This window comes from Somniosus microcephalus, chromosome 6, assembly GCF_052327205.1.
Source record: "Somniosus microcephalus isolate GS21.2 chromosome 6, FLI_Smic_1.0, whole genome shotgun sequence".
NCBI classification, from domain to species: domain Eukaryota; kingdom Metazoa; phylum Chordata; class Chondrichthyes; order Squaliformes; family Somniosidae; genus Somniosus; species Somniosus microcephalus.
Genome location: NC_140992.1, coordinates 112,541,769 through 112,562,652, shown reverse-complemented (window position 1 = coordinate 112,562,652; position 20,884 = coordinate 112,541,769). Strand labels below are relative to the sequence as shown.

Below are 20,884 nucleotides of genomic sequence, written 5' to 3'. Positions count from 1 at the left end.
AGCAGCGGATGGATAGATATTGGAGCATTCGCGAGGCTGAGGAAGTCGTGGATAGCACGTTTAGGGAGGTGGTCACACCGCAGGTAAAGGTTGCACAGGCAGAAAGGGAATGGGTGACCATCAGGCAGAATACTAGGCGCAGGCAGGAATCCCCTGGGGTCATCCCCCTCTCGAAGTTATACCGTTTTGGATACTGTTGGGGGGGGATGGCTTAACAGGGGAAGGCAGCAGCAGCCAACCTCCTGGCACCAGGGGTGGTTCTGCTGCACAGGACGGGAGGAAAAAAGAGGGGTAGAGCTATAGTGATAGGGGATTCTATTGTAAGGGGAATAGATAGGCGTTTCTGCGGCAGCAAACGAGACTCCAGGATGGTGTGTTGCCTCCCTGGTGCAAGGGTCAAGGATGTCTCGGAGAAGCTGCAGAAAATTTTGGAAAGGGAGGGTGAACAGCCAGTTGTCGTGGTGCATATAGGTACCAACGATATAGGTAAAGAACAGGATGAGGTCCTAAAAGCTGAATATAGGGAGTTAGGAGGTGAATTAAAAAATAGGACCTCAAAAGGTAGTAATCTCAGGATTGCTACCAGTGCCACGTGCTAGTCAGAGTAGAAATAGAAGGATATTTCAGAGGAATATGTGGCTAGAGGAATGGTGCAAGGGGGAGGGGTTCAAATTCCTGGGACACTGGAACCGGTTCTGGAGGAGGTGGAACCAGTACAAACCGGACGGTCTGCACCTGGGCAGGACCGGGACCGATGTCTTTGGGGGAGTGTTTGCTCGTGTTGTGGGGGAGGGTTTAAACTAAAATGGCAGGGGGTTGGGAACCTGAGCAGGGAGACAAAGGAAAGGGAAACAAGGATAGAAGCAAAAGACAGGAAGGAGAAAAACCAAAAGGTGGCAATCAGAGAAATCAAGGGTTTAAAACAAACATGGCCACAGTAAATAATAATTCTAAAAGGTCTAAGAGCGTTAAAAAAACAAGCCCGAAGGCTTTGTGTCTTAATGCAAGAAGCATTCGTAATAAGGTGGATCAATTAGCAGCGCAAATAGAGGTAAATGAATATATGATATGATTGGGATTACGGAAACATGGCTCCAGGGGGACCAAGGCTGGGAACTCAACATCCAGGGGTATTCAATATTCAGGAAAGATAGGCAAAAAGGAAAATGAGGTGGGGTAGCATTGCTGGTTAAAGAGGGGATTAACACAATTGAAAGGAAGGATATTAGCTCTGATGATGTGGAATCTGCATGGGTAGAACTGAGAAATACCAAAGGGCAGAATACGTTAGTGGGAGTGGTGTATAGACCCCCAAACAGTAATGCAGAGGTTGGGGGTGGCATTAAAAGGGAAATTAGAGAAGCGTGCAATAAGGGTACAGTAGTCATCATGGGTGACTTTAATCTACATATAGATTGGGCTAACCAAATTAGTAACAATACTGTGAAGGAGGAATTCCTGGAGTGTATACGGGATGGTTTCCTGGACCAATATGTCGAGGAACCAACTAGGGATCAGGCCATCTTAGACTGGGTATTATGCAATGAGAAAGGATTAATTAGCAATCTTGTTGTGCGAGGCCCCTTGGGTCGGAGCGATCATAATATGATAGAATTCTTCATTAAGATGGAGAATGAAGTAGTTGACTCAGAGACTAAGGTCCTGAATTTAAATAAAGGGAACTATGACGGTATGAGACGCGAGTTGGGTAGGATTGATTGGGGAATGTCACTCAAAGGGTTGACGGTGGATAGGCAATGGCAAACATTCAAAGATCGCATGGATGAACTACAGAATTTGTTTATCCCAGTTTGGCATAAAAATAAATCAAAAAAGGTGACTCAACCGTGGCTAACAAGGGAAATTAGGGATAACATAAGATCCAAAGAGAGGACATATAAATTGGCCAAAAAAAGCAGCAAACCTGAGGATTGGGAGCAGTTTAGGATTCAAAGGAGGACAAAGGAATTAATTAAGAGGGGGAAAATAGATTATGAAAGTAAGCTTGCAGGGAACATAAAAACTGACTGTAAAAGCTTTTATAGATATGTGAAGAGAAAAAGATTGGTGAAGTCAAGCGTAGGTCTCTTAGAGTCAGAATCAGGGGAATTTATAATGGGGAACAAAGAAATCGCAGGCCAATTAAATACATATTTTGGTTCCGTCTTCACAAAGGAGGACACAAATAACCTCCCAGAGATGTCAGGGAACATAGGGACTAATGAGAGGGAGGAACTGAAAGAAATCAGAATTTGTAGGGAAATGGTGTTGAGGAAGTTGATGGGATTGAAGGCCGATAAATCCCCAGGGCCTGATAATCTACATCCTAGTGTACTTAAGGAAGTGGCCCTGGAGATAGTAGATGCATTGCTGGTCATCTTCCAGAACTCGATAGACTCTGGAACAGTACCCATGGATTGGAGAGTAGCTAATGTTACCCCACTATTCAAAAAAGGTGGTAGAGAAAAAGCGGGGAATTATAGACCGGTAAGCCTGACATCGGTAGTGGGGAAAATGCTAGAGTCCATTATAAAAGATGTAATGGCAGAGCACTTGGAAAGCAGTGGCAGGATCGGACAAAGTCAACATGGATTTACAAAAGGTAAATCGTGCTTGACTAATCTACTGGATTTTTTGAGGATGTAACTGGTAAAATAGATAAGGGAGAACCAGTGGATGTGGTGCATTTGGACTTTCAGAAGGCTTTCGATAAGGTCCCGCATAAGAGATTAGCGTGCAAAATTAAGGCACATGGGATTGGGGGCAAGGTGATTATTTCTACAGTCCAGTCGTTAAAGTAAAAGTAAGGTCTCTAGTTCAGAGTGAGTAGTGTTTAAAGTGAATTAAGGTCCCTAGAGTATTTAATATTCTTCAATTTAGAGGAAGTAAAGGGAGTAAATTAAGGGTAGGACATGGCAGGGCAGCTCGGCAGCAGGAGTGCTCCTCCTGTGCTATGTGGGAAGTCAGGGACACTTTCGGTGTCCAGGGCGAACAAGTGTGCAGGAAGCGTCTCCGGCTGCAGCTACTCGAAATCCGCGTTTCGGGGCTGCAGCTGCAGTCACTGCGGAGCATCCGCGAGGCTGAGATCTTCATGGATAGCATGTTTAACGAGGTGGTCACACCGCAGGTAAAGAGTGCACAGGCAGAAAGGGAATGGGTGACCGCCAGACAGAGTAAAAGAACTAGGAAGGTAGTGCAGGAGTCCCCTGGGTCCATCTCCCTCTCCAACAGATTTTCCGTTTTGGATACTGCTGGGGGAGATGGTTTCTCAAGGGAATGCAGCAAGAGCCAAGTCCGTGGCACTACGAGTGGCTCAGCTGCACAGCAGAGGAGGAAAAAGAGTGGGAGAACAATAGTGATAGGGGATTCTATCGTAAGGGGAACAGATAGACGTTTCTGTGGCCACAGATTTGACTCCAGGATGGTATGTTGCCTCCCTGGTGCTAGGGTCAAGGATGTTACTGACATTCTGAAGGGGGGGGGGGGGGGGGTGAACAGCCAGAGGTCGTGGTCCATATCGGTACCAACGACATAGGTGGAAAGAGGGACGAGGTCCTCCAAGCAAAATATAAGGAGCTAGGAAATAAATTAAAAAGCAGGACCTCAAAAGGTAGTAATCTCAGGATTACTCCCAGTGCCACGTGCTAGCGAGAGCAGAAATAACAGAATAGACCAAATGAATACGTGGCTGGAGAGATGGTGTAGGAGGGAGAGATTTAAATTCCTGAGGCATTGGGACCGATTGTGGGGAAGGTGGGACCTGTACAAGCTGGATGGGTTACACCTCGGTAGAACCGGGACCAATATCCTCGCAGGGGGATTTGCTAGTGCTGTTGGGAAGGATTTAAACTAGTTTGTCAGGGGACTGGGAACCTAAGTGTGGGCCCAGAACAGAGAGAAACAAAGCTGGAAGTGCAAGTTAGAAAAGTAGTCAACAAAACTAGTAGGGAGCAGAAACAAAGGCCAACAGTAAAGAGGGTCAAAGTGCAGAAAAATATTAAACCGGCAAAGTTGAAGGCACTTTATCTATATGCACGTAGCATTCGCAACAAGGTGGATGAATTAATGGCACTAATAGAAGTAATGGGTATGATGTAATTGCCATAACAGAGACATGGTTGCAGGGTAACCAAAGCTGGGAACTGAATGTTCCAGGGTACTCGACATTTAGGAAGGACAGGCAAAAAGGAAAAGGAGGTGGCGTAGCGCTGTTAATAAGGGATGAGATCAGTACAGTAGAGATAAAAGGTCTTGGCTTGGCAGATCGTAATGTAGAACTGGAATCAGCTTGGGTGGAGCTAAAACAGCAAAGGGCAGAAAACATTGGTGGGAGTTGTGTATAGGCCACCAAACAGTAGTGGTAATGTAGGGCACAGTATCAATCAAGAGATTAGAAGTGCATGTAACAAGGGCAATACGGTAATCATGGGGGACATTAATCTACATATTGACTGGGCAAATCAAATTACCACTAATGGTGTGGAGGACGAATTCTTGGAATGCATGCGAGATGGTTTCCTGGATCAGTATGTGGAGGAACCAACCAGGGAACAGGCGATTCTGGATCTGGTACTGTGTAATGAGAAAGGGCTAATCAATAATCTTGTGGTAAAGGGACCTTTAGGGACAAGTGACCATAATATGATTGAATTTTATATTAGGTTTAAGAGTGATGTAGTCCAATCTAAACAGAGGAAACTACAAGGGTATGAGGGACAAGTTGGCCATGCTAGATTGGAAGACTACACTAAAAGGTATGAAGGGGGACATACAATGGCTAACATTCAAGGAACTAATGCATAAAAACCCAAAAGGAAAAGTGATCCAACACCATGGCTAACAAAAGAAATTAAAGCTAGTATTAAGTCAAAGGAGGAAGCTTATAAAGTTGCCAGAAAAGGCAGTCAGCCTGAGGATTGGGATCTTTTTAGAAATCAGCAAAGGGGGTCCAAGAAATTGATAAAGAAAGGAAAAATGGAATATGAGCACAAACTAGTGAAAAATATAAAAACAGATTGTAAAAGCTTCTAAATGTATGTGAAAAGGAAAAGACTGGCGAAGATAAATGTAGGTCCTTTACAGTCAGAGACGGGAGAATTTATAATGGGGAATGAGGAAATGGCAGAGAAATTAAATAAATACTTTGTCTCCGTCTTCACGGAGGAAGACACAAATAACCTCCCAGAAATACGAGAAAACCAAGGGTGTGGCGAGAATGAGGAACTTAAAGAAATTATTAGTAAAAAAACAGTACTAGCAAAATTAATGGGACTAAAAGTCAACAAATCTCAAGGACCGGATGACCTACATCCTAGGGTTTTGAAAGAGGTGGCCATTGGGATAGTGGATGCATTGATTGTCATCTTCCAAAATTCTATAGATTTTGGAACGATTCCTGCAGATTGGAGGATAGCAAATGTAACCCCATTATTTAAGAAAGGAGGGAGAGAGAAAACGGGGAATTACAGTAGTTGGGAAAATGCTGGTATCTATTATAAAAGATGCAATAACTGGGCACTTAGAAACTAATAGTAAGATTGGACAGAGTTAACATGGATTTATGAAAGGGAAGTCCTGTTTGACAAACTTATTGGAGTTCTTTGAGGATGTAACTAGTGGGGTAGACAAAGGGGAACCAGTAGATGTGGTGTATTTGGATTTTCAGAAGGCCTTTGATAAGGTCCCACACAAGAGATTGGTTAACAAAATTAGGGCACATGGAATTGGGGGTAATATACTAGCATGGATTGAGAATTGGTTAACAGACAGAAAACAAAGAGTAGGGATAAACAGGTCTTTTTCAGGATGGCAGTGGGGTACCGCAAGGATCGGTGCTTGGGCCCCAGCTATTCACAATCTATATCAATGGTTTGGATAAGGGGACTAAATGTAACATTTCCAAATTTGCTGATGACACAAAGCTTGGTGGCAGTGTCAGTTGCGAAGAGGATGTGAAGAGGCTTCAAGGGGATCTCGACAGGCTCAGTGAGTGGGCGAGAACATGGCAGATGGATTATAATGTGGATAAATGTGAAGTTATCCACATTGGTAGAAAAAAATAGAAAGGCAGAGTATTTCCTAAATGGTGAAAGATTGGGGAATGCAGATGCTTAAAAAGGGACCTGGGTGTCCTTGTACATGAGTCACTGAAAGTGAATGTGCAGGTGCAGCAAGCCATTAGGAAGGCAAATGGTATGCTGGCCTTCATTACAAGAGGATTTGAGTTCAGCAGTAAAGAAGTCTTACTCCAATTATATACGAACATACGAATTAGGAGCAGGAGTAGGCCACTCGGCCCTTCGAGCCTGCTCAGCCATTCAATAAGATCATGGCCGATCTGATTACTCCACATTCCCGCCTACCCCCGATAACTTTTCACCCCCTTGCTTACCAAGAATCGATCTAACTCTGCCTTAAAAATATTTTTAAGACTCTGCTTCCACCGCCCTGAGGAAGAGAGTGCCAAAGACTCACGACCCTCTGTGAGAAAATATTTCTCCTCATCTCTGTCTTAAATGGGCGACCCCTTATTTTTAAACAGTCACCCCTAGTTCTAGATTCTTCCACAAGAGGAAACATCCTCTCCACATCCACCCTGTCCAGACCCCCTCAGGATCTTATATGTTTCAATCCTTGGTGAGACCACACCTGGAGTACTGTGTACAATTTTGGTCAACTTACCTAAGGAAGGATATATTTGCCATAGAGGGAGTGCAACGAAGGTTCACGAGATTGATTCCTGGGATGGAAGGGATTGTTGTATAAGAGATGAGATTGAGTAAACTAGGCCTGTATTCTCTTGAATTCAGAAGAATGAGAGGGGATCTCATTGAAGCATACAAAATTATTACAGGGCTTGATAGGGTGGATGCTGGGAGAATGTTTCCCTTGGCTGGGGAGTCTGGAACCAGGGGGCCACAGCCTCAGGATAAAGGGTAGGCCATTCAGGACTGAGATGAGAAGAAATTTCTTTACACAGAGGGTGGTGAATCTTTGGAATTCTCTACCCGAGGGCTGTGGAAGCCCAGTCATTGGGTATATTCAAAACAGAAGCCGATAGATTTCGGACTAATAAGGGCATCAAGGGATATGGCGATAAGACCGGTGAATGGAATTGAGGCAGATCAGCCATGATCTCGTTGAATGGCGGAGCAGGCTCGAAGGGCCGAATGGCCTACTCCTGCTCCTATTTCTTATGTTCGCCAAGCAAGACGTTCCCTTTTGAAATCCATGCTGATTATTCATCATTATTATATTTTTGGTGTTTCGCTCTGCTGCCCTGTGGCAGAAGGGAATGGCAGATTGGAGTGGGTGGGCTTGGTGAAGAACAGGAAGGCACATCGTCTCCAATCAGCTCTTCACTCCAACTTACATCAGGAAACTTTGTGAAAAGAGACACAAATGCCAGAAATCTTAACAGAAATTGCTGGAAATGCAACACAGGTCTATCGAAGAATGCAGGTTAATGTTTTGGGTGGAACCCTTGAGCTCTGCTGAAGGCTTTTCTCTTGGTATATTTTCTCTCTTCAGGCAATGGTGGGCTGCTGTGCATTTCATTTCTTCCCCCCAATCATTTTCTAATTTGCCCCTCTCCTCCGCTGAAGGCGTTACCTCTTGCTGGGGTAATATTCCACTAGCACCAATGGTCTTCCTATACCTTACATGTCGACAGCAAGTGAGAGTGAGCTATTGAACTATGGAAAGCATCACGGCCAAGCCCAATCCTGCCCTTCACCCCATTTCCACACAAGCACGATCTGGCTGGAGTTCCTGAACAACAATCAGGAATGGCCCTAATTGCTGAAATTAGCTAACTCAGGAGTGAGCAGGAATGAAATCTGTGACTTTCTGGTGCTTACAGCTCAGCGCTACAGTGGTTGGTAGGTTACTCGGCCGTTGACAGCTATTTTAAGCTGTTTTCAAACCAGAACACAGCTTGGCCTATGGCTGCTCTAGATAGGAAAAGGAAGTGTTGCATTGTATACCATTTCTTGCCGCTTTCCCTTCACATCACCCCTACTTACAGATCTTACGGCTCAAGTCCCACAATTTGAGCGTCCGGTCATGGCTGCCCGACACTATCCGGGCATTGTCCAGAAGGAACTTCGCAGATAGAACCTTCCCACTGTGTCCCGTCAATGTGTGCTGTTATGGAAAGAGAAGGCACAAGGTGCAAGAAGTCAACCTTAATCTATAATGTGCAGAAAGGGCAATCAGTCCTGCACAGCTCTATTCTTAATAATAGAGGATAGCCTTTTCTTTAAAGCAATGTAAAAGCTTTTTTTGAAGACCACAATCCAGATCAAAGTCTTGCTCAAGGGCCACTCTCAGGAGTGAGGGGACTCAGGACTGACTGAGCCCATGATTCCCACACCGAGCCCAATTTCAGTCATATCGCCATGGGTGTTCGTTGCATGGAAGTCAGGCACTTCTCCACAGGAAGGAAATGAAAAAAAAATACAGAACCTCCAATGTTATTTTAACAGGGCTCTTTCACTTGGGAGCTGGAATAACCCTGAATCCCAACAGCGCTCCTTTCCTGGACAGGACAAAAAAAAGAGGGGGAATAGCACCAAATCTCAGTTCAGTCAGCATCCCACTGGCCGTGAATGGACACATGGAGCAGTAATTCTGCTGGGGGGGGGTCACTGGTGAAGGGCAGGTGAGCTGCAAACAGTTCCCAGGACAAATCAGGAGCAAGACTGCCTTAAGTAAACTGCTATAGCACTCAGCTAAAAACTAACACAAAAGACACAATAATGGCCCAGAAATTCAGGTCTCCACGGGTGAGTACGCACGGGGTACTCACCCGTAGGCCCAATGGAAGTGCCGGTTTCCTGCATGCACTGCACATGCGCGGGAAACTGACACTTCCGTTCCTCCGAATGAAGGGGTTCAGAGGTCGAACGCGTGCGCAGGAGGGGCTGCGCGTGCGCATCGAACTTCGTTTATTTTTTTTTATTTTTTTTAAAATACAGGTTTTCCCGGGAGGGGAGGTCTCCAGAAGTTAGAAATGTAAAAAGCAGGCGTAAGGCCTGCTTTTTACAAGGTAAGTGGTGAATTAATTAAAATTAAAACATTTTTTCCACAGGTTTATTATTTTTAAATACTTTAAAGCAAGGTAAATTTATTTTTAGCCTCGTTAGAAAATAAAATTATTTTTTTCAAAAATTTAAATTATTGTTTAAAATAGTTATTTCATGTAATTTATAGTTTATTTTAAAAATGTGATTTTTAAAAATTTATTTGAAGATTTAGTGCTGTTTTGGGGCCATAGTATTTATAAGTCTTGACAGCACTTCCTGTCAGACTTATGAATGGAGCATTCCCTGCTCCGATTGGCTCTCCATGGCCCACGTGATCCATGGGGATGCATCGAACTAACTGCGCCCCTGGGATACGCAAGCACTGCGCGCCGGCAGCTGGACCAGGCCCCAGATCGGAATTCCACGGGGGCCCACAGCTCAACGGCCGACGTGCAAGGTAAGTGCAGATCGGGGGCTTGCACCCGCAGGAAGCCCCCGACCTGAATTTCTGGGCCATAGTGTTTTCAAATGGTATAATACTCCTGTTCTTATAAAACAGGATATCCCCTGACTTACCACAAGCAGTACCATGTGAGATTCACTAAAACATATGCATAAAGTCTGATGTAAACCAACCGCTTCTTGTAACGCTTTCCCATCAAGCTCTGTCATATGCCTAAACTACCTATTTCTAAGCCTTTTACATTTTCTAGTTCGGACGAAGGGTCACAGACCAGAAATGTTAACTGTTTCTCTCTCCACAAATGCTGAGTATTTCCAGCATTTTTGGTTTATATTTCAGATTTCTTTTGTATTTCTTAGCCTATTTGTTATACTTCTAATCAACTCATTTTTCGCACCTGACTGACTCTAGCACTGGCCCCTCTAAACACCCTGATTTAGGTCTCCGAGCAGGGTAGCAATGTTCTCCACATCGTCACCCACCTGAAGACGGTGAAAATTTGGCTTCTTGCCAGGTGCAAACTCCAGGCAACCCTCCCTGCATGAGTCCAACTAGCAATTAGAATATAAACCCTTTAAATAGTTCCCAGGTTAGATTGAAACTTCCAGGAAGGGAATTGACAAAGACTTATAGCCATCATTCTTCATTACCCCTCCTCCCCAACCAAGATACTAATCAGACCCCAAACTCCACCCCCATCCAACTCCCTGAATGCCTCCAGACTTCACAAGCCCTCGCCACAATCCCCCCCAGACCGCTATACCCCCCCCCCCCCCAGTACACTCACATATTGCAAACACCCCATTGTTCCCAAACATGCCCCCCGCACCCCCCCACCCAGGAATTCCACAACCAGGCACTCATCTGCCCTTTGGCCCCCCACTCATCTCCACCTCTCTCTTATTCTCAGATCCAAATACACTGCTTCCCTTGCACTGTACCCCACCCCCAGGAGACCCACATCCAGCATTCCCCTCTCCCAGCTCGCTCACATCCCACCATTACCATTCCAGTGGTCCTTTGTCCCAGGCCCCCCTGCATCTCCTACCACTTCCACACTCCCAATACTTGCAGTCCAAAGAACCACCCCCCCCCATTCACTCCTCAATCCATCTCCCTTTCACTGCTGCCAAACTACATAAACCCCTCATTCTTTCTCCACGCTTCTTACCTACCTGCAATATCTCTCCTACCACCTAGATATGTATCCTGCACTTTGTTTTAAATAAATAAAAGACTGAAAACTGGACTGATAGGTAAATAAACATCATCATAAGGGATACGGACTTATAAACTTGCTCAAAAATATCAACATAATCACACTGAACCTAAAAATACCACCAACACGGCCACAAAAATGTGCACTAAAAACACAATTTGACTTAATACATCATTGTAAAACCAGTGGCCCCAATAATATACTGCACATTACATGGGATAAAACAGCATATGCGCCAACTCACCGCGAGCAACACCGAGAGAGATTGGAACGAACTTATCTGACCTCCGTGGCACTGTTCATAATGAGGTACAGGATAACAGTTCTATAATAGGGTGCTCTGTTCGCAGTTAGGTGACTGATTGTGCTGATTTTACAGAGCAGAATTTGACTCAAGTGTGACAGGGCAAGTGTTACAGGAAGTGAGTGCTACACACGTGACAAAATATATACATAAAAAACTTGCAGTCACACATCAGACGTCACGCTTTAACAGATGCAAGACTCCCCTTCAATGCAAGGTTTAGGATGCAAGGTCTCAGTTTACAGTTTGCAGTCAGGCAACAGAGACAAACCCCACAGCACCAAACACTCCTGAGCTATCAATTCTGTCAGATGCTCACTGCAGACATGCTCCAAATCTCTCAAACAGACTAAAGCAGCAGCATCAATTACTATCAGGAACCCCTGTACCATCGCAGCATGACTACAGCAGGATGGGAATTGCAGGGTTTCCTGGGAGCGAGGATGTGTGAATAACGCCCTGTGCAGTCAGACCTTTTACCTATCATCATTGACCTTGGTACGGCAGCTTTTATGTGGTTCTGTTTGCCAATTAAGCATAACCATCACAAAAACCTACACAAATCATTGGCCAGGCCATGGTTAGAATAAACCGCTCAGTTTTGGGCCTTACTTGAGGAAGGATGTCGAGGCCATGGAGAGAGTGCAGAAGAGATTCCCCAAAATGATACCAAGGATGAGAGGTTTCAGTTATGGGAGAGATGAGAGACTCTGGGGCCTTTTCAATAGAAGAAAGTTAGTTAAGAGGTGAACCGATAGAGGTGTTAAAAATGATCAATTTATGACCACCTGCTGGTGGAACCATCGAAGGAAAGTGGCCATTAAATATTTCTCTCCTTTAGGAGCCAGGTTTATGTTTTTCACTTTCAAACGTACCTTCAGTTCTCATCAAGAACAAAGCATCGCAAGACCCTAAATACAGAGAGGGTGCGGAGGAAGCTCCACACCTCGAGGTCAGAAGAACAGATTCAAGCACCTTCTACTTACCCGTAGCCGGGAATCATCCACTGTCCAGATTCTGCTTGCAAAGTCGTTGGAGGCTGCTAGCAGATACGCACCCTGAGAACAAACACCATTATCTTCAGTATTGTACATCACTAAACCAGTACCATACCATGGCTAATACTGAGCAGTGTGATTGGCGACAGGTTCGACTCGAGTCTGTACTGTTAATTCAACCAGAGTAGCAATTAGGACTAAAATTGTTCTCAATGCCCCATGGCAAGTGTGTGTAGGGGGAGGGGGAACATCTGTATTAAGTATTCCATGGTCAACTGCAACACGGGTAAGATGAATCCTCAACCACTCCCAGACCACGTACCATTTAGACACTAGATCGCCCTCTACAATGCCCCATTAAGCACTCCCTGATTCCTGCTCCCGATAACTATCCTGGTGAATGCTAACGCAGACAATGGCTAAGGACAGGATCAGGCTCAGTCGTTAGCCTGTTGAGACACCTTCTCTTGGCTCACACATGGAGAATGACCACTTAGTTGAGGTACTGGAGGGTTGCCAACACCCTTGGAAAATCCACTTCAGGAGAGGAGGGACATTATTGGGGAAAAAAGTAAAAAGCTTGTAGCTTTGGCAAGCACTGAGGAAAAAGTCATAAAAATAGATGAACTCTCACGTACCGTGCTGTCAAATTCAAGGCTGGTAATTCCAGCATTACTGCCAGTCAGAGAGCCCTTCAGTTCACACCTTCCTGTACGAAACAAACAGCAGCGTATCAGTACTGTGTCACAACCCGCCCGCGTCCTGCCAGGACACTTCCCTCTTTTTATTTTATGTAATATTTTTGGATGTATTTGTATTCATGGTGAGTGATATCAGTGCTGCGATTGGAATCTTTCCATTTCAGGCACCCAGTCTCAGCATCAAGCACTCCCAGGCCAGGCACAGTGTAGGTTCAATTCAGAGTTAAACTCCCTATATAATGTCTCAGGAAGCAAGTAGGGGCGCTGCAATTGGCCTCAGTGCCCGGGGTTAGGGAGCCAGAAATCAGCCAGGCAATTCAGCCGCCCCTGTTTGCGGTCATTGAGTATGGGCAGGACTGGGTTGAGATGCACCCCACTCACTCACTGGTCTCACACATGAGGAACAATCAACTTGAGCAAGACAATCGAGAGTGGAGGGCTCTGTACCTCAGCAAGAGTCAGCATTTTTAGGAAAGGGAGGGAGAAAAGTAAAGGAAGAAACTTAAAAAAATTAAAACCCATCTCCACAGACACGAGCAGGTCACATGTGCGCTCTACCCGATGTTCCAAAGTTCCACGCGGCAATCTTCCAAACCACTGACATTGGCCGCCAGCAACAGGCACTTCTTTGTGATCGAGAGCAAAATATTAAAAATCAGCTGGAGCCAAGCATCACTTAGTGGCTGATCAAGAGTGTTCGCGTGCAGGTCCTGGGCAGTGTAATATTGGTTAGCAAGCAGCAATCGAACCAGATTAATATTGCCAGTATTTTCTATTAGCAGCTAGATCAACTTCACACCCACTTCACTTTCTGAATAGAGGTCTCAGCTTGAAAACTTGCAGTCATGCACCAGAGATTAAGCCCACAACACCCAAAGTTCCTGGGATACCAGTTCTGTGAGATGCCCTCTGTAAAGATGTTCCAAATCTCTCTGCGAGAACATCGAGCGAAACAGCGACATCGGTTACTGTCAGGAACTCCGCTACCATCGCAGCACACCTAAAGCAGGATGGGAAACGCAGGGGCTCCTGGGAGCGGGCATGTGGGCATTTAATAAAGTGCAATCAGACCTTTTACCTATCATCACTGACCTCAGTACTTTATAGTTACAAAAACACCCACTTGCATATGAAAGAGCATCAGTATTACAGTCCACACCACATACAGAGGCAATGAACAACACATCGAGAGGGACCCAGGTTCTATCCCCAGTTAGTGCTGTTAGTCAGACATCAGTGGGGACAGGGGGGGATACAAAGTATCGCAGTGTCCCTGGGGTGATGGGGGCGGGGGTGGGGGTAGAGGAAAGGAGTAGTGCAAAAATCAGCTAAAGTTCCTGATCACTGCCCGGAAAGTGTTCTTGTGTGAATGTTGAATGTGTGTCATTTACTCAGCAACTGCATCAGGCCCAGCTGCAATACTACCCCCACCCACCAAAGGTGGAATAGCCTACTGACACTCACTGTCTAGACTCTCAACTAGGCAAAGCCCTGGGAGAGTGCTTGGCATCTATGGAAACATACCCCATCAGGAGTCAACACCCATGGGGTAATACACCACAGAGGCTCCCATCCCCCACTGAAATCCTGAAGAACTGCAAGAGCTGCTGGGATTGCCCATACTGTTTATAACAGTAAAGTGGCCACAGGCACCGAAGTCAGGCTCAGCTCTAACCCTGTTACCTCCATAGCTCGTACTCAGTATTAGAATGAACTTAGTGCGTAAACGGGACTCAGAACTTCCTGATGAACCTACCTCTCAACCTTTTCACTGGCTACGCTACAGATTTTTTTTCCACATACCTGATGAGACTTCCCACAGTTTAACCTTTCGGTCTGTCCCACCAGTCACCACCACTCGGGATCCTGGACTGAACTGGACTGCGTTCACCTCTCCGTCATGAGCATCCTGAAAAATAAAATCCAAGGCTAAAGTCAGAGAAAACCATGGATTATTGTGGGATCATCTCGGTCAGGACACCCTGACCAGAGACTTTGGGGTAATAGAAGTTCACCGTAGCCAACTGTGAAGCAGGTGAAAAACGGACAAATACTTGAGCGAGGTTAAGGAGGGTGGCTGGCACGAGTCAGTGACTTCAGGTGGAAAGCTAAATGCATACCTACTGCGCACCAATGCCAATACTGACTGAGCTCCAGAAGGCAGGCAAGAGCAACCCGGAGTCACGTGTTCCCTGATTTCCCCCCCCCCCCTTCACGTTGGAATGCCCATTCTGTCCCTTGACAGCACAGTAAATCCAAGTCAACCACTTGGATTGTACCTCAACATATCCCTGCTTATGTTGCAGCTTTGGAAAAACTGGTAGACAGGGACAAGTTATAACAGGTGGCAGCTGTGGTTCAGTTGGTAGCACGCTCGCCTCTGCCAGAAGGTCATGGGTTTAAGTCTCACCCGAGACTTGAGCATATAATCCAGACTGACTTCAGTGCAGTAATGTAGGAACACTGCACAGTCTGAGGTGCCTTCTTTCAGAGGAGACATTAATAAGAACATAAGAAATAGGAGCAAGAGTAGGCCATTCGGCCCCTTGAGCCTGCCCTGCCATTCAATATCATGGCTTATCTTCTACCTCAACTCCACTTTCCCGTCCTATTGCCATATTCCTCGATTCCCTTAGTATCCAAAAATCTAGCAATCTCAGTCTTGAATATACTCAACTACTGAGCGCCACAGCCCTCTGGGGTAGACAATTCCAAGTGTTCACAACCAAGTGAAGAAATTTCTCCTCAACTCAGTCCTGCATGGCCAACCCCTTATCCTGAGACTATGACCCCTAGTTCTAAACTCTCCAGCCAGGAGAAAGTCTCCCAGCATCTACTCCGTCAAGCCCTCAATGAATTTTATACATTTCAATGAGATCACCTTTCATTCTTCTAAACTCTAAGTGAATAAAGAAAGACTTGCATTTATATAGCGCCTTTTACAACATCAGGACATCCCAAAGCCCTTTACAGCCAATGAAGTACTTTTGAAGTGTAGTCATTGTTGTAATTTGGAAACAAGACAGCCAATTGCACGCAGCAAGCTCCCACAAGCAGCAATGTGATAATGACGAGATAATCTGTTTTTGTTCTACTGATGGATAAATATTGGCCAGGACACCAGGGCTAACTCCCCCGCTCTTCTTCAAAATGGTACCATGGGATCTTTTACGTCCACCTGAGACGGCACCTCCAACAGTACAGCACTCCCTCAGCACTGCACTGGAGCGTCGGCCTAGATTTTTGTGCTCAAGTCTCTGGAGTGGGGCTTGAACCAACAACCTTCTGACTCAGTGGCGAGAATGCTACCCACTGAGCCACGGCTGAGCGGGAGGGGAGAGAGGCCTATTATACTCAATCTCTCCTCAAAGGACAACCCTCTCATCCCAGGAATCATTCTAGTGAATCTTTGTTGCACCGCCTCTAAGGCAAGTATATCCTTCCTTAGGGAGGAGGCCAAAACTGTGCACAGTACTCCAGGTGTGGTCTCACCAAAGCCCTGTACAACTGCAGCAAGACTTCTTTACTCTTTTACTCCAACCCCCTTGCAATAAAGGCTAACATACAATTTGCTTTCCTAATTGCTTGCTGTACCTGCATGTTAATTTTCTGTGATTCGTGTACAAGGATCCCCAAATCCCTCTGAATATTAACAATTTACTAGTCTCTCACCTTTTAAAATATATTCTGCTTTTCTATTCTTCTTACCAAATTCACATTTCACATTTCCCCACATTATACTCCATCTGCCACCTTCTTTCTTGCCCACTCACTAAACCCTTTGCCACCTCTTCACATTCTCTCTGTTTACTTTCCCACCTAGCTTTATATCGTCAGCAAACTTGGATACAGTACAGAAAATGCTGGAAACACTCAGCAGGTCAGGCAGCATCTGTAGAGAGAGAAACAGAGTTAATGTTTCAGGTCGATGACCTATTGTTCTGACGAAGGGTCATCAACCTGAAACGTTAACTCTGTTTCTCTCTCTACAGATGCTGCCTGACCTGCTGAGTATTTCCAGCATTTTCTGTTTTTATTTCAGATTTACAGCATCCGCAGTATTTTGCTTTTGGATACAATACACTCGGTCCCCTCAACCAAATCATTGATAATAGATGAGGCCCGAGCACTTATCCTTGTGGCACCCCACTAGTTACTACCTGCCAACCCGAAAATGTTTTCAGTCGTTAACCAATCCTCAATCTAAAACGAGGCCCCGTCTGACCTCTCAAGTGGGCGTAAAAAATCCCGTGGCACGATCTGAAGAAGTGCAGAGGAGCTCTCTCCGGTGACCTGTCCCATATTTATCCCCTCAACCAACATCACTAAAAATAAATCACCTCGTTATTTATCTCATTGCTGTTTATGGAACCTTGCTGTGCGCAAATTGGCTGCCGCATTTTCTGCATTACAACAGTGACTACACTTCAAAAGTAATTCATCGGCTAAAGTGCTTTGGGGCGTCCTGATGTCATGAAAGACACGATATAAATGCAAGTTCTTTCATTTCTTTCAAACAAGCACTGCTGGTGACACTCTGCAGAATTGCAGTTGGGTTGGGTTTATAACCACGTATTCTAGCCTCACTCTCCCAACATCGTGAACAGTGGTCTCAGCTTCCAGCTTCAAGTCATGCAGCACAGACAGCCCCACATCCCCACATCCCCCAACGTTTCTGGGTGATTAGTTCTGTCAGACATCGCTGTGGACATGTTTCAAATCTCTCTCTGAAACATGGGACTAAAGTAGCTGTGTCGGTTACTATCAGGAACCTCTCTCTACCATCACAGCCGACCTAGAGCAGGATGGGAAATGCAGGTGCTTCGGGGAACGGAGATGTGGGGATGACGCCCTGTGCAATCAGACCGCCAGTCTATCATCATTGACCTCAATGTTCATTTACATTTCACCAAGGCAGCAGACAAGAATTGCACCAGAATTGCAACCAAGACACAATGAACACATGCAGGCCCTGGTGATGGTACCAAGAGCCACAAGGCTGATCCTTTGTGTTTAGTTGAGCTACCAGGAAAGACTGGAGAAACTTGGGCTCTTCGGCCTCAACAGGAGACCTTCTAGAGGTTTCATAACATCGCAAATTTTATGAAAAAGGCAAATCTGGAACTCTACGTCAAACTAAACCGTGACGTTAGGGCAAGGGCCACAGGATGAAAGCAGTAAAAAGGCATATTTAGAACTTAGATCAGGAAGTTCTCCTTCATTAGGCTGATCAATACAGGAAAAGGACTCATTTGTTTAACAGAAGTGGAATCATTTAACAGCTGGATGCCATGATAGGTGGGATTGTAAGGTCTTTTTGAATGGATAAGATGGGCCAATTGGACACCCTTATCTGTATCTTTCTTGTGAACTTTAGTCTAGTTAAACCAGATCAGCATTTCCACTTGTTTACTCTTTAGATATGTCCGACTATCAAAAAATCATAACGTAGGTTAAGAGCACAAGTATTGAATGAGAATAGGCCATTGAGCTTGTGATGCCTGCTTCTTCCAATATTGCGTGTGTCATTTACTCAGCACCTGCAGAATCTGTAAAATAATCATATACCAACACACACTTAGAGCAAAGTGTGTGTATTTATACAGGGGCTCTGGGTTATCACTCAAAAATCACTCGGTTTCTTTCTGGAAGTGAAAAAACATGCCTTTTCTTCTGACCATTAAACGGTATCCAATAATGTACATTATGCAACCCTGTTTTAGTCTAAAAACAGTCACTGCACTTCAGAAGTCACTGAAGCACTTTGCGATGTTTTGGAGAGATGTGATAAGGTGCTGCTTAGACACAAGTCATTCTTTAGTCACATTTCAAATCAACTTTTCTGCCGATTCAGGATTTTCTCTTTGCTTTCCAAATTGTATGTTTTCTCCATTAAGAACATAAGAAATAGGAGCAGGAGTAGGCCAATCGGCCCCTCGAGCCTGCTCCGCCATTCAATAAGATCATGGCTGATCTGATCCTAACCGCCAATCTACTATCACAGAACCATCTCCTGAATCTAACAGAATTAGACACACGAAATAGCAGCAGGGTCAGGTTACACGGCCCCTGGGCCCGCTCCACTACCCACAGGGCCATGTCCGATCCGAACCTGGACTCATGTCCAAATTCCTGCCCGCTCCCCGTAACCCTTAATTCCCTTTACTTCTAGGAAACTGTATTTGTTTTAAATTTATGTAATGATGTAGCTTCTACAGCTTTTTGGGGCAGCATATTCCATGGACCTACCACCCTCTGAGTGAAGTAGTTCCTCCTCATCTCAGTTTTGAAAGAGCAGCCCCTTATTCTAAGACTATGCCCCCTAGTTCTAGTTTCACCCATCATCAGGAACATCCTCCCCGCATCCACACCCGATCCAACCCCTTCACAATCTTATATGTTTCAATAAGATCGTCTCTCATTCTTCTGAACTCCAATGAGTAGAGTCCCAATCTACTCAACCTCTCCTCAGATGTCCATCCCCTCATCCCCGGGATTAACCGAGTGAACCTTCTTTGTACTGACTCGAGAGCAAGTATGTCTTTTTCTTAAGTATGGACACCAAAAACTGTATGCAGTATTCCAGGTGCGGTCTCACCAATACCTTGTACAACTGAAGCAATACCTCCCTATTTTTATATTCTATCCCCCTAGCAATGAAAGCCAACATTCCATTGGCCTCCTTAATCACTTGCTTCACCTGCATACTAACCTTTTGAGTTTCGTGCACCAGGACCCCCAGATCCCTTTGTACTTCAGTACTTTCCAGTTTCTTGCCATTAAGATAATAACTTGCTCTACGATTTTTCCTGCCAAAGTGCATAACCTCACACTTTCCAGTATTGTATTCCATCTGCCAAATCTCTGCCCACTTACTTAGCCTGTCTATGTCCCTTGCAGGTTTTTTATGTCCTCCTCACTCACTACTTTCCCTCCCATCTTAGTATCATCTGCAAACTTTGATATGTTACACTCGGTCCCCTCCTCCAAATTGTTAATATAGATTGTAAAGAGTTGGGGACCCAGCACTGACCCCTGCGGAACACCACTAGTTACTGATTGTCAGTCTGAGAATGAACCATTTATCCCAAACTCTCTGCCTTCTGTTAGATAGCCAATCCTCTATCCATGCCAGAATATTACCCCCAATCCCGTGATTTTTTATCTTAAGCAATAATCTTTTGTGTGGCACCCTTGTCAAATGCCTTTTGGAAGTCTAAATACACTACGTCCACTGGTTCCCCTTTATCCACCCTATATGTTACTTCCTCAAAGAACTCCAGCAAATTTGTCAAACATGACTTCCCGTCATAAAACCATGCTGACTTTGTCCTATTAAATTATGATTATCCAAATGTCCTGTTGCTGTCTCGTTAATAATGGACTCCAAAATTTTACCTACCACAGATGTTAGGCTAACCGGTCTATAGTTTCCAGCCTTCTGTCTACTGCCCTTTTTAAATAAGGGTGTTACATTAGCAGTTTTCCAGTCTGCCGGGACCTTTGCTGAGTCCAGGGAGTTTTGGAAAATTATTACCAATGCATCCACAATCCCTACCGCCACTTCCCTCAAGACCCTAGGATGTAAGTCATCAGGTCCAGGTGATTTATCCGCCTTGAGCCCCATTATTTTACCGAGTACCACTTCCTTAGTGATTTTGATCGTGTTTAGCTCCTCCCCCCCTATAGCCCCCTGTTTTGTCCAGTGTTGGGATATTCTTAGTGTCCTCTACGGTAAAGGCTGATACAAAATATTAATTCAGCGCTTTTGCCATCTCCATATTTCCCACCATTAATTTCCCGGTCTCATTCTCTGGGGGAGGGGGGGGAGGGAGAAGGGGGGGGCAGGGAGAAGGGGGGGGGCAGGGAGAAGGGGGGGGCAGGGAGAAGGGGGGGCAGGGAGAAGGGGGGGGCAGGGAGAAGGGGGGGGCAGGGAGAAGGGGGGGGCAGGGAGAAGGGGGGGGCAGGGAGAAGGGGGGGGCAGGGAGAAGGGGGGGGCAGGGAGAAGGGGGGGGCAGGGAGAAGGGGGGGGCAGGGAGAAGGGGGGGGGCAGGGAGAAGGGGGGGGCAGGGCAGAAGGGGGGGGCGAGGGAGAAGGGGGGGCAGGGAGGGGGGGGCAGGGAGAAGGGGGGGGCAGGGAGAAGGGGGGGGCAGGGAGAAGGGGGGGGCAGGGA

General features: G+C 45.6%; 1 protein-coding gene and 2 non-coding genes across 4 annotated transcripts in view; all 3 read right to left on the bottom strand.

Annotated features, from left to right (window-relative positions):
- Positions 1–20,884, bottom strand: part of atg16l1 (ATG16 autophagy related 16-like 1 (S. cerevisiae)) — a 59,453-nt gene that overhangs the window by 13,760 nt on the left and 24,809 nt on the right. For both annotated transcript variants that reach the window (XM_085990702.1, XM_085990703.1), the window contains 4 exons: positions 14,515–14,620; positions 12,649–12,719; positions 11,999–12,070; positions 8,025–8,145 (listed from right to left, as the gene is read on the bottom strand). In XM_085990702.1, coding sequence (XP_085846828.1) covers positions 8,025–8,145; positions 11,999–12,070; positions 12,649–12,719; positions 14,515–14,620 — 370 coding nt within the window. The remainder of the gene's footprint in view (positions 1–8,024; positions 8,146–11,998; positions 12,071–12,648; positions 12,720–14,514; positions 14,621–20,884) is intronic.
- Positions 11,243–11,507, bottom strand: LOC147115999 (small Cajal body-specific RNA 6). The gene has a single exon (XR_015078894.1).
- LOC147115998 (small Cajal body-specific RNA 6) lies at positions 13,532–13,804 on the bottom strand. The gene has a single exon (XR_015078892.1).